At 35.5% G+C, this 14,723-nt stretch overlaps 1 protein-coding gene across 1 annotated transcript in view; it reads right to left on the reverse strand.

Moving 5' to 3' along the window:
• NUDCD1 (NudC domain containing 1) overlaps positions 1 to 14,723 on the reverse strand; it is a 75,652-nt gene that overhangs the window by 39,634 nt on the left and 21,295 nt on the right. Inside the window, exons 3-5 of the mRNA XM_060611162.3 lie at positions 8,285 to 8,470; positions 4,532 to 4,712; positions 891 to 1,073 (exon numbers count right to left, since the gene is read on the reverse strand). Of these exons, the coding sequence (XP_060467145.1) occupies positions 891 to 1,073; positions 4,532 to 4,712; positions 8,285 to 8,470 (550 nt within the window). The remainder of the gene's footprint in view (positions 1 to 890; positions 1,074 to 4,531; positions 4,713 to 8,284; positions 8,471 to 14,723) is intronic.

Consider the following 14,723-nt stretch of genomic DNA (forward strand, 5'->3'; position numbering starts at 1 on the left):
AGACACAGTATCTGAAGCAGGCTCCAGGCTCTGAGCTGTCAGCACAGAGCCTGACATGGGGCTCGAACTCACGCGCCCTGACATCATGACCTGAGCCAAAGTCAGATGCCCAACCAACTGAGCCACCCAGGCATCCCTGTTTTCAAATACTTTTCAAAGAATTTTTTTCTTTAGAAAGTTCTAAATAAATATAGTGAAACTTATTTTTATTTTATATAATTAACAAAAAAGGGACATTCAAAGATTAATATGTATAATTGAAAATATTGCGAAAATCTCAAGTAAAATATACTATTCTCTGGTTGTAAACATCAGAATTATGAATAGAAATGATTACAGGGGGATATTCTCTTGAATGTAAGAGTATTCTTCCTATGTAAATATAAATTTTAAAGACTTTGTTACTGTCTTCATTCTAAAACATTAACTTCATCCGTTTATTCATTTAACATTGGAAAAACTTAACAATTAGGCCCTCAAGAACTTTTTTTTAAAGCTTAGTACTAAAAATTCAGAACACGTACACTAGTATATACCTATAATCAACACAGTTTAGCTTATTTTAAAAGATTAATATATTCAATACTAATATGCTAGCTTCACAAACACCAATAACAAACAGACATTATTTATTCATTTAATAAGTATTTACTAAACATCTCATAAAGCCATAATTTTTTAAAAACATTTTTGGTAATTATGAAATTACTGATTAAAACAATTCACACTATTTAGGTAGCACATTTTACAAAAGACAATTCTGGGAAATACAAAGGAAAATTAAGCCTCTATCTAGTCCTGGTAGAACCCATAACCTAACCAGTAAGACAAACCAGACATAAATGTACATAAACACACATGAGCTCTATGAAGATGAACACTAAAATTACCTTTGATTTTCTCAGACAAGTTCTCATTCTTATTTTCTTCAAGATCTTGACCAACATGTACAAATGTGAAGGACTTGTAGGAGACAATCATCAGACCTTTCCCATCAGGCTCAATAGCGGCATAATGCGGCACTGACTTTCCACGGAGAGTATCACGCTTAATGATTTCATATTTTTTATTGTCTGTAAAAAAAGAAAGTATTTTAGAACAAAAAATTATAAATAAAACACTATATTATAAAATATCCTGAAAATATTTGTATATTAATTTTAATTAAAATTAAGTATTTTTTTTAACATTTATTTATTTTTGAGAGAGAAAGAGAGCACGAGCACGGGAGGGGCAGAGGGCAAAGGAGACAGAATCCCAAGCAGGCTCCAGGCTCTAAGATGTCAGCACAGAACCCAGTGCAGGTGGGGCTTGAATTCAGGGACAGGAAGATCATGACCTGAGCCGAAGCTGGACGTTTAACCGAGCGACCCAGGCGCCCCTAAAATTAAGTATTTTAAGTGTACTATTAAAAGGCATGCTATCAAGAGTCTTTTCATAGGGCTAAAAAAGTTTATAACCTAATTTTCTATAAATTCACCCCTACTTTAAAATACCAGCTCTGATGAAATTTGCTCTAGATTGTGCTTTCCAATGTGGTAGCTACTGGCCATGGTGGCTATTTAACGAAAATTAAGTAAAATTTAAAATTCAATTCCTCAGTCACATTAGTCACATTTCAAATGTTCTACAGCCACACATGGGTAGCTGCTACTGTATTAAATGGCACACACATAAAACATGTCCATTTTGCAGAAATTTCCATTGGATACCAGTGCTGTAGACTTTAAAGTGACTGACTTACCTAAATATCAGCTTCTGAATGATCTACCTTTTCCTTTACTACAGCCTTTCTACTTCCCCAGCAGGTACATGATAGGCATCTGCTCAAAAGAGCCACAAACGAAGGATAAAGTAAAGGTATGGTGTGGACTATTTTTCTGCTCATTCTAGCTACTTAAGGGGGTTTCCTTAAAATGAAACGTTTATGGTAGAAATGATTCAGACCTGTATGCCTAATGAATCAAGCATAAATGATACTTAATTTTTTTTAATTTTTTTAAATATTTATTTATTATTGAGAGACAGAGCATGAGCATGGGAGGGGCAGAGAGAAGGGGAGACACAGAATCTGAAGCAGGCTCCAGGCTCTGAGCTGTCAGCACAGAGCACGACATGGGGCTCAAACTCACAAACCACGAGATCATGACCTGAGCCAAGTCGGACGCTTAACCAACTGAGCCACCCAGGTGCCCCAATACTTATTTTTTAAAAAATGTTTATTTACTTAGAGAGAAAGCATGCATGTATACTCATGGGGGAGGGGCAGAGAGAGAGAGGGAGAAAGAATCTCAAGCAGGCTCCCCGCTGACAGCACAGAGACCAATGCAGGGCTCAAACTTATTAACTATGATATCGTGACCTGAGCTGAAATCAAGAGTAGGACAGTTAACCAACTGAGCCACCCAGGTGCCCCAATACTTGATTTTAAGATATAAAATTTAAGATATGAGATATAAAGAAAAGATATAAAATTAACTGTATCATGAAAATTACTGGTAAAATAACTGAATTTATTCTTGAAAACAGGTTTGGTTTTGTGTGTGCCCTTACCTTTACTTACACTGTTACTCTATTAGAGTGAGCTGTACTACTTTAACAAGCTTCACAATAAGTAGTCAAAAACTGTAACCCAATGTCACATGTTATACATAATGATACAATCTGTTTTAAATATATGTCCTTGTTTTCCTCTAAATCTTCACCTACATTCACCTTCATTTCACACATATTTAAGAAAAGACTTGTAAATTTACGAATGAACTAAAAACTCCTATGCTTCCTGCACAGGTACGTGTAAGGGAAAGAGTCCTACTGGACTCCAAACACCCAGACTTAGATACTACATGGTTTACAGGGTGGCTTTTCCCAACATGTGTGCAACAGAAAATAACATGTGGATTTCAGGTGAACTCCATGGTTAAATGAGCTGGGAAATGCTTGCTCTAATTGTCTTTTTTTTTTTTTTTACTCAACATTTTTAGAATCTTCAACATGTTTAATGTGAAATAGGGCTATTATATGCCCATATTTTCAATTTAACTACAAAACATTGTTTATCAAATGTTCCACTCAACACAGTTTAGAAAAGCACTGCTGTTATATTCATTGAAAAAGAAAAAGGAAAAGAATAACAACTATATAAATAATACTTAAGGGGGTGAAAAGAATGAAACCTTAAGAAATGATATGAGAGATGCTGGGTGGCTCAACTGGTTAAGCGTCTGCCTTTGGTTCAGGTCATGATCTCATGGTTCAGTTTGAGCCCACATCAGGCTCTCTGCTGTCAGCACCCAACCTGCTTCGATCCTTTGTCTCCCTCTCTCTCTCCCCCTCAAAGTTTCTCTCACTCTCTCAAAAACAAACATTAAAAAACAAACAAAAAAAAAAAAAAAACAAAAAAAACACACAGATCCCCCATGCAGCCAAAAATCTGCATATAACTTTTGACTCCCCAAAAACTTAACTACTAATAGCCTACTGTTGATTGGAAGATCTACTGATAACAAAAACAGTCAGTTAACATATACTTTGTATATATATTATACACTGTATTTTTAAAAATAAAGTAAGCTAGAATAAAGAAAGGGTTATTCAAGAACTCATACGGAAGAGAAAATACATTTACAGTAATGTCCTGTATCAAAAAATATCCATGTATACATGGACCTGAACTCTACAGTTTAAACTACACAATTTAAACCTATTGTTCAAGGGTCAACTGTAATTTAAGGCCCGTAAGTTATGTAAGTTAATAAAAACTTAGAAAAAGGGCAGAGAGTCATGGAAACAAGCTCCCTTAGTTTTCAACAATAGTAAGAACTAAGCACTGGTGAAGAACAAGGCCACACCATTAAAGGAATCTTAATTAATACAGTGAAAAATAATTTCTAATGTCCAAGTTAGAAGTCTGATAGTTTCAAACAGCCCAAGAGTCAAGACTTTTCTACAATTTATAATTTACATTTAATTATATATATAATCCTTGTATGTGATACATATACACATTAGAATATATGTGTACAGTCTTGCATATACTGAAATTATACACTTTAAATTCTTTCAAAATTATGTAAGAATGTCTCCTTTTATACAAAAAGGCATAACTGACTGTGGAAGTTATTGTTTCTTTTCTTTTTTTTTTTTAACATTTATTCATTTCTGAAAGGCAGAGAGACAGAGCGCGAATGGGGGGAGGGGCAGAGAGAGAGAGGGAGACACAGAATCGGAAGAAGGCTCCAGGCTCCGAGCTGTCAGCACAGAGCCCGACGCGGGGCTCGAACTCACGGACCGCGAGATCACGACCTGAGCCGAAGTCGGCCGCTTAACCGACTGAGCCACCCAGGCGCCCCGCAAGTTATTGTTTCTATAACAATATATACCTGAGGAGAAATTATCTATAGGAATTCATCCCACTAGATGTGGGGTATTAGAATCACAGCAACAACAGCATTTACAGGAACAGCTTTGCATTTCAAAATCTACTAAATGGCACCAACCCCTGTGGATTCACATTGTAGTTACATTTTACCTTTATTTTTCTTACTGATAGTGACCCACTCCAAAGAAACGTAGAATCCACTTCCTTTCATATCCAATTCTTCTTTCTCTATTCGAAGAAGTAAGGTAGTTATTGAATGTTCTTCAGCGTTCATCAATGAGATACTGTGAATTATGATAAAAGGATTCCCAAGCTCTTCATTAAACATAATCTAAAATAAAAAAAGATTACACACACACACACACACATAAATGTACATATTACAAACACAGCACAGCGGGAATGCACAAAATTCTGACAATATAACAACTAATTGGATGCTATTTATTACAAGGAGTAGAAAAATGCGAAAAGCCTTTAAATAAAGGTTGCAAGTTCAACTAATATTCTTTGAAAAAGAACTTCTGAAAGACACCTATTTATTTCACAGAGAAAACTGGCCAGTACTCTTGGCTTAAAAACAAGGTAAACAATAAGGCATCCAAACAGCATCAAAAGGAGAAAGAGAACTAGAAGTGACCTCCTAGAAAAGAATTACCAAGTTACAGTGCTCTACAGAAGAGAAGCAGGTCTCCCTCGTCTCTTCTCCTATCTCATATAGGATTTATTTTTCCTTTGTTCCTCTTACTTTCTGAATATTGTGCATACTGGTGCACAGGTGTGCGCATGTGCGTGTGTATGTTTTTTTCCTATTGTTTTTGTTTTGGTTTGTTCCTGTTTGTTCCTGGAAGTCTGCAAAGGTCAGAGGCAAAGGAATTGGAGAACATATCACTAAAACTCTTATTTCTCTAAAACAAAAGACCCCATTTACATTTAAAAGTTATAATAAAAAACTTATAATTCAACAAACTCTATTTAAATATATTAAAGTTTCTTTTTAAAGAGCAAGTTTAGGCATCATAGAGACATAAAATCTTAACAAATTCTTTTTTATATCACAAACACATAATCTAAAAGACTACTGTATTTTATTTAAGAGTAAATAACAAATCAAAGATATTTTAAGACTGTCGGCTAAGCAAGATTTTCAAATAAATGAGTTGAAGGAAAACATCCAAATGACAAAAATTAGTTTAAAAAAAAAAACTTTTTCTGGGGGGGGGGGAAATCCTTTTATCTAGAATCTCTTTACTATCTGTTCCTAGTTGAAAGCCTTATAAAGAAAAGTGTGCTTTAATGTCAATTTCCCTAAATGTTTGAGCACCTCTTCTCAAATTATTCAAATAGTAGACCTTTGGAATCCATTCTACAGTCTTCCATAAACAGAAAACAGCAGTAACAACCAAAAATACCTCACATACTCAAAACTGAGATGATAAAGATAGGTTTCAGTTGGTTGACATTGGGAGACAAAAAGGAGGAAGGAAAAATGGTTGAGTTTTGTCAGGTACAAATAGCTAGTTTATTGCTTCCTCCTCTTCTCTATCTCTCATGTGAGTGAAAGGGGTGGAATGAGACCACGGAGTCGATGTCTAAACTTTTATAAATGGTTAGGCTAAAGGCTCCTGTCTCCTTAACGAGCCTAGCAACTCAAACGTGGTACTGCTGATACACAGCAACCCATCATACTAGAGGTAACACATCTGTAAAGCAGGCAGTCTTCCTATCTCCCTTTGTTTCTCTTCCTACACTTCAGTCATCACTGCCCTTACTTGGCCCCCGTATGCTCTACTGTGCCCCCTAACCACTCGCACCTTTAGCCTCCTCTGTTACACTAATTTCCCCACAGTCTCAAAACTCTCCTAAGTTGCTTCTCTTAAAGTGACCAGTACTCCACAGTATCCCTCCCACCTCAGTGAAAGCCCAAGTCCAAACCCTATCCCATTCCCCCTCTTCCCAGACCCCAGTTAAAACTATTACTCACTGCAAACATCTCAGAGTGTGCTTATTTCATTACACCAGTGTATACTAAAGAGGGCATGAAGTAGATTTAAATTTATGATTTAAAAAATATTACTAATTACTAATATTACTAATATGCACCATGGGGATGTACACAGCAGAAACCAAATAAATTATAAACCCATATGAATTTCCTTCTGGCAGAGTATGTGGTGCTATTTTTAAGCTGAAGGTGAGTTCGGTCAGTGTGTCTCTTCCTGATCAAAACCAACTGAATCCACAGCTTGATAATAATAAGTTCTCATTCATATCTCTCCTGCCCATCACTTTCCTTCCAAGTGTTTCAGGTAGCTATGCTATATACCACACTGCCTCAGTAGAAAGAAAGAAAGAAAAAAAGAAAGAAAGAAAAAGAAAGAAAGAAAGAAAGAAAGAAAAGAAGGAAAAAGGAAGGAAGGAAGGAAGGAAGGAAGGAAGGAAGGAAGGAAGGAAGGGGAAAAAAAGAAAAAAAAAATTATCACTGGAGGCCAAAGCAGAAAATGTCACAATGTCCAATTAATATCTGAATCTGCCACTACAAAGGCCTGCAAAGGTCCCCTCTAAACAGGGTATCGTTGTTCTGGTTATTTATCATGTTTTTTGTTTAGTTTTTTGAATTACTACAATTTGGTAGTATACCATTTAATATAACTTAGGAAGGTAAGCCATTTGGTTCTAAGGCCTTCTTGGTTTTTCTCAAATAATTAAAGCCTGATCTTTGTAGGTATCTGATCTGATAAAAATCTTTTATAAGATATAAATATATTTATTAAGTTCATGTTTGTTTACCTGGAACTAAAGGCCACCTGCTGAGATTTAGAAAGAAGTATCACAATATACTTATTAGTATAACTCTGTGTCATTCTTTCCCACCTTCAAAAACTGTGGCTCTGGAGAAAGTAATTCCTTACTTACTAAAATCCTAATTTGCCCCTTAGATTTAAAAATGTTACATTGTTGGGGCGCCTGGGTGGCTCGGTCGGTTAAGTGTCCAGCTTCGACTCAGGTCATTATTTCACGGTTCGTGAGTTCGAGCCCTATGTTGGGCTCTGTGCTGACAGCTCAGAGCCTGAAGCCTGCTTCAGACTCATGCTCTGTCTCACTACCTCTCAAAAAAATAATTTTTTAAAATATTACATTGCTTTAAGAAAACTGAAATAGGGGCACCTAGGTGGCTCAGTAGGCTGAGCGTCTTGACTTCAGCTCAAGTCATGATCTCATAGTTCGTGAGTCTGAGCCCTGCCTGCTTCAGATCCTCTGTCCCCCCGCCCCCTCTCTGCCCCTACCCCACTGGTGCGGGCACGCAAGTGCAGACTCTCTCTCAAAAATAAACAAACAAAAGAAAAAAAAAAGGAAAACAAATAAAAATAGTATCTTAGAGACTGGCACATTACTATATGCGTATCACAGTGTATTTTTCTAAATGGGGAATACTCTGGTCAACTCAACTCACTGACCAATGGCAACTTACCAGACAGCAAGCAGAGTGGTTATGCAGAAGTGTGCTGGGCTTATAAAGATATCAGCAAATATAACATGAGTAAAGGAGAAAAGATATTCCAGTGTAATTTTTGGCTATCTCTTCTTCAAGAAGGAGGCAATACCAATGCTTAGGGTACTGCTTTACACACATATAAAGCACTCAACATGCGATGAAAATATGAATGCAATTCTTGACAACTTGCAACAACCCCTGACCAAACCAGAAATGGTTAACGTATCAGTTGTGTAAAAGGTACATACTATATAATTAAAAATTTCCAAAACATGATATATTATAAAAACAAAGAGATCACATATAAGCTATGCCCAGAAAGTGTTATTTCAAAATCACTAAGGTCTATATTATATATACTTTCCAGACTTTGCATAAGTCTTAAAAATATATAACAAAAACCGCACCTCCCATTTCTCAGAAGCACTATTTCCACGTTCACCTGTACCAATGAGATACAATCGTCCAGTTCCATCTGACAAGGTAACCCAGGTAGAAGATGTGAAATGGATAGATGCACAAAGGCGATTGTCGTATGTTGTCAAATCTGTGGGAAGTCGAAACACCTCTCGTGGTTTTCCTAAAGCAGTATCCTAAAAAGAAGCCCAACATTATTAATGAATCCTTCCTCCCCTTCATCCCTATACACAGAATAAATATCTGCAGTGTAGTGGTTAGTCTCTTAAGAGAAGGTGCCTAGAGGATGAGCTGTACTAGCGACTCTCTTCTAACTAATAAAATATGACTGAAGTGACGGTATGTGACTTCTCAAACTTGGTCATAGTTTCTATCACATCTTCTATCTTGCTCTCTTGGACCCACATGGAGAGGGCATAAAGGCTCCTGACAATAACCAGCACACAATGAGCTGTTTTGGGAGTATATCCTTCAGCCCTAGTTGAGCCTTGAGATCACGGCTCTCCAGGCTGACATCTTGGCTTACAACGTCATAAGAAACCTTCACAGGAACCACCTAGCTACGCCACTCTGATTTCTGACCTACAGAAACTGAGTGAGATGACAAATGTTTTTTATTTCAAGTCACTACATGTTGAAGTAAGATACTACACAGCAACAGACAACTAATACATTGTAGTAATCCGGTCTTCATTCTTCTCTTTTTTTTAATTAAGTTTATTTATTTATTTTTGAGAGAGAGAGTTAAGTGCAGGGTGGAAAGAGAGGGAGACAGAGAATCCCAAGCAGGCTCCACACTATCAGTGCAGAGCTCCACATGGGGTTCAAACTCAGGAACCATGATTATGACCTGAGCTGAAATCAAGAATCAGACTGAGCACCCAGGTGTCCCTCTTCATTCTTAAGTTTAGAGTTAACGATCAGTATTTTTAACTAACTGGAAATACTACATCATGTTCTAAATGCCTCCCTAGACATCAGCCTAGACATTTAGACTATTAACAACTTAGGTTATTGTTAACATATTTTTACTGTTATCTATATCCTTACCATTTAAAGCTGTAAGATGGCTCCATCATTAAAATGTTTTACAAGAAAATATATAAAAAGGTCTACATTTCTGGGGCACCTAAGTGGCTCAGCTGGTTAAGCATCCAACTCTTGACTTTGGTTCTGGTCGTGATATCTCAGTTTGAGTTCAGGCCTTGCATGGGGCTCTGCACTGACAGCGCAGAGCCTCCCTGGGATTCTCTCTCTCCCTCTCTCTCTGCCCCTCCCTTGCTGGCGCTCTCTCCCTCTCTCTAAAAATAAGTAAATAAACTTAAAAAAAAACCAAAAGGTCTACACTTCAGGAAACAGACTTCACCTTATACATCAAAATGTACTCAGCTCAATAATTTGTTGTTGGTGGTGGTGGTATAGCTTTAGTTTTCAGTTAACAGATTTTCCTACAGGCCCAAAATAATTCTTGATTCATGTATTTCATTTTCTGTTCCTATAATTACTTAGATCTGTGTATATATTAACAAAATTTAAGTAAACCATACAAAATGTTGTTACTAGCCACAAGTTTTGTAGTGACCCACTGTCTTTTTCTAAAGCATCCAGTTTAGTTTTCTTTGAAATGGCACCTTCCCTTCTTTTTGTATTCATATTTTACTGATTTACACAATACTGATTAAATAATGAAAATACAATGACAAGCACAGCCGGCAGAAGGATTTTAGAATGACCAAATCTGAGTATTAGTGATGTAAAACTTCACTAGCAGAAACAGAATTGTTATTAGCATAGAAGTACTGAGTGGCCTACTAGCAGTAAACATTAAGCTTACTTTGGGCTTCAATCAGTATATTAAATAGAAGAAATAGAGAATACCAGTTACTCCAGTCACTCAGTTAAATGGAGTCAATAAAGAGATATTTTACTGCAGGTTGATGCCTACGTAGGCATTTAGAACATCATGCGGTATTTCCATTTAGTGAGAAAAAAATGGAGTGGTCAACAAATACTAGAGATTTTCTGGAAAAAAATTACTCTCCCCGACAGCATGCACAAATTCCACATTCCAGATAAATTAAAAATATAAATGTTTTAAAGAAAAAGTAAAGTAACTTTGTTAGAAGATTAATCATATTTTAATCTCAGGGTGGAGAAAGTCTTCCTGTGAAAAATAACAGACATGTAGGAGACAGGGAGAAAAATATTTGCCACAAAAATAACACAGGACTAGTATCGATAGCATATAAACAGCTTTAACAACTCAACCAGAAATACATTATCACTCAAAATGTTTAACTGGAAAAAGAATATGAGTAGGAAAACTAAGGTTAAAAAAAATTAAGCAGAAAAAAAATCACCTAATACAAGCCCAATCCTATAATCCTTTCTAACATCCTCTTACTGAAACACTATGTGGTTCTCCATGGTGTGGATTCTCTTCTATTGTAAAACGTCATAAATACGTGTTCAACTACAGATGAGTACCTGGCATCTCTGTCTGGAGAGCATTGGTGAAGGAATGGAAGGAATGGTTAATTGTAAAATTCCATCCTTTGGAATACCAAACAACTGTTAAATACACTGAAGTGGATTTAAAAAGATCTCCAAAATAGTAACTGGAAAAAAAGGATGCAGAATATATACAGTAAGAATCCATTTATGTTTAAGGAACTAAATGTTGTGGTATGACAGCACAGAATAAGGTGTATACAGACACACGCTAGTCTGTTAGAAAGGAAAAAAAGATCTTTACACAGAACTTAAGCCTGTTAAATCACTATTCTTCACTTCATACAGAATCATGAAGGTTGTTTTAAACCACTTTTATTTTTTTTTAATGCTTATTTATTTTTGAAAAAGAGAGAGAAAATGAGGGGGGAAGGGGTAGAAAGAGAGGAGAAAAGAGGATCCAAAGCAGGCTCCCGGCTGACAGGACAGAGGCCAATGCAGGGCTTGAACTCATGAAAAGCAAGATCGTGACCAGAGCAGAAGTCAGACGCTTAACCAACTGAACCCCCCTAAACCAATTTCTTTTAAATGTAAGGTTACAGATAACTGAGATTGCTGGAAGTCTAATCATCAGATAAATGATTTCATATCCAATATAATGACTAAGACATTCAAATATATAAATATAAAGCTAAAATAAATTAAAATACAAAAGAAAACACAGTATCTCTCTTACATTAGTTAAATGATAGTTTAAGTGAAAGCAATCTGAATGTTCCTAATTTTTGAAATCTAAGTCTCAAAGGGTACATCTAATTTTAAATGGACTGTATGCAATAAAAATATTTTCTTCTGTAAATCTTAGAGTATTAAATTATTTCTGAATAACTTCCATTGACAGTTTTACAAAGTGTCCTCATAATAATGCTTTATGATACTGGCATCTATAATGTTTTAGTCCCACCCAATCATTTTCTTCTTCCAGACCAAAAAAAAAAAAAAAAAAAGGTTTATTTAACTATATTCAAACCTATTGAAAATAATTCTGCAGTAACATTTCACAGCTGAATTGCAGAAGAATTAAAATTTCATTGATGAATGGAACATTTACTAAATGACTACATGTACAAGTGTTAAATAAGTGCTTTGACTTTTTGCCATCTCATTCAACTATTACAAAATCTTACGAAATTGAAATCATTATGCACACTTTAAGAGAAAAAGAGCTCTGTTCAAAAATATTAAATAATTTGCCTAGAATTCCACTGGTAAGAAAATGGCAGGGCTAAGATTCAAATCCTGGTTGACCCCAGTCCAAAAATTGTCTCTCCTGTATTCCACACTTTCTTGAGAAGAAACCACTATCCAAGTTTTTCTAAACAAATGATACCTCAGATCTCACTGCAATTTCTGGAATACTCCCCCCCCCCCCCCCACACACACAAGAACAAAGCAAAACAAAACAAAAAACAAACAAAACATTATGAATGCAACTACCATATTCAGTTTTTCTTCAGGCTAACACATTATATAAAATTTTTAATTAAATTCCTGGGTAAATAAAACGTAATACAAAAATTATAAGGTCAATATAGTGTATATAAATGACACAGTAAATCATATATGAACTGTATTTAAGAAATGGATGTATTTAAGAAAAACATCTCTAAACAGGACTTTGAGGGCCTCTTAGTTAACAGCTAAGAAGATGAGGTTTGAATTGACGAGGCATTTTTCTAACACACATACGTTTACAGAAAGCACTACCCAAGTTCAAGGCAAAATGATCAAGCAAAATTAAGCAAGGAAGCCATTTACTAGTATTATTACACACGGACATTTAAAATTTTGCCCTTTTATAAGGAAGTGATCTTTTCTGGAGAAAGGCTTTCATCACTAATAACTGTTAAGCTTATTTGAAAGAAAAACAAAACATCCTTTTTCCTTTTCCCTTTCTCTTTTTTATGTTAAAGCTTAAAAAAATGATGTTTCATTAAGTGGAATTTGAATGAATAATGTCTCTATATAAAACAAAACTTTTAATAATTCATGAAGAACATATAGTTCAACCTTACTCTTCCCTTTTTATTTTTGTCTTTAACCGGGTAAATAAGTGGCTCCCTATTAATAAATGCAATTGTAGAAAATAAGGTAAAATGCAGGTTTAGAGATGCTAATCTGGAGACACTGGCAGGCACCTCAGCTAGACTAACAAGCAGTGAAGGCAGGCATGTCATTAAGTCCATGACAAAGAAAGCCTCACAAATGCTGGTTTCATATGGAATCCACTAACTCTCCTCCCATTCTAAGTGCAATTTAAAGACGCACTATGAGATTACACACTTCTTTAAGATAAACAAAGTAGTTTTTCAGAAAAATGGAAACATAAAGACTGAATGAATTCTCTAAATATTAAGAAACAAAACACATTATTTAAAAAGAGGTCCTAATACCTAACAAAATGACAACATAAGAATTAAATTTTAAGAACTTTTTTTTTTTTTTTTTTTTGCTTTCTTAAAGGCATTTTCGACTTCTTAAAAGCACTCTTCCACCCAACTGGCATTTCTATAAAATTGAGGACTGTAAACACACAAATCACACTGACTTGGAAGTAGAACGCCTCTATAAACCTGTGTGTTGGGAACTGCTGCCATCTGCTGACTCCTGACGACATCTCAAGGTCAGACACGTGGATTTCCTTTTAGCGCAGATTTAACAAAGGGGAGGTGGGAGTTATTTATAAACCAGGCACAGCAAAAGAACCTCTCAGGGTTTTGTGCATGTGTGCCTTTGACTCAAAAAAACAAAACAAAACAAAACAAAAAACAACGACAGAAACAAAAACACAAAAATCAGACAGAAAAATGGGTATCAGAACAACTTTTCTGCTTAAAAATAAAAAAAAAAAAGCAAATGTGTAGCCAGTGGCTAACACTCTCCACCTTTCTCCAACACATAACTTCAAACAGCAAGTCAATTTCTTGCTACTGATCTGAAAAATAAGCACGGTATTCTTCTACACCACAGTTGCAGAGTTTTTCAAAACTTGGTCACTGATGGGACTCCTGGGTGGCTCAGTTGGTTAACCATCTGACTCAGCCTAGGTCATGATCTCTCCATTCCCGAGTTCGAGTCCCGTGTCGGGGTCTGTGCTGACAGCTCAGAGCCTGGAGCCTGTTTCGGATTCTGTGTATCCCTCTTTCTCTGCCCCTCCACTACTCACGCTCTGTCTCTGTCTCTCTCTCAAAAGTAAATAAACATTTAAAAAAAAATGTGGTCACTGGACCACAGTCATTTAACATACCTGATAAAATGCAGATTCTCAGACCATGACCAACCTAACATACTGAATCAGAATCTTGAAGAACCATAAACTTAAATTAGCCTTTCTTTTTATCAATTACTCCAAGTGATTCTGATGTGCATTACATACACTTTGAAAACCAAAGACAAAAACTGAACTAAGCAAAAAAAACTAAAACAATCCCAGACATGGGTCTTTAAAAATAAAATAATAAAAATATCCTTCTAAAGTTTGATTAAGGAAAAAGAAAGAACAGAGAAAGGAAAAACAGAAGATAATCTTAAGAGCATGAACATGCAAATTTATAGCAACAAATCTGAAAACTTAAAAAGAAATGAATGATCTTCTCTAACAAAAAAATATATTACAAAATTACCCGGAAAACAGAGTTTGACTAAACCAATTACCATAGAATAAATTGGATAGGTAATTGGAAGACTAACACTGAAAAGGACAAAGGGATAGAAGACAGGTCCAAAAAGGATCTTTATTTAACATATAAGGAATAGATCATTCCAATCTTAAATTGTTCTAGCTCCAGAAAGCTCTCCTTTAGGCCAGCAAAACTTTAATGAAATTCTGACATATTCACCAAAAAAAAAATTAAAGAAACCACTATAATTTGTGAAAGTACAAATATTTGAAAAATAAAATATCAGAAAATAGAAGCC

The sequence above is a fragment of the Panthera onca genome, chromosome F2 (genome assembly GCF_046562875.1).
Source record: "Panthera onca isolate mPanOnc1 chromosome F2, mPanOnc1 haplotype 2, whole genome shotgun sequence".
Lineage (NCBI taxonomy): Eukaryota > Metazoa > Chordata > Mammalia > Carnivora > Felidae > Panthera > Panthera onca.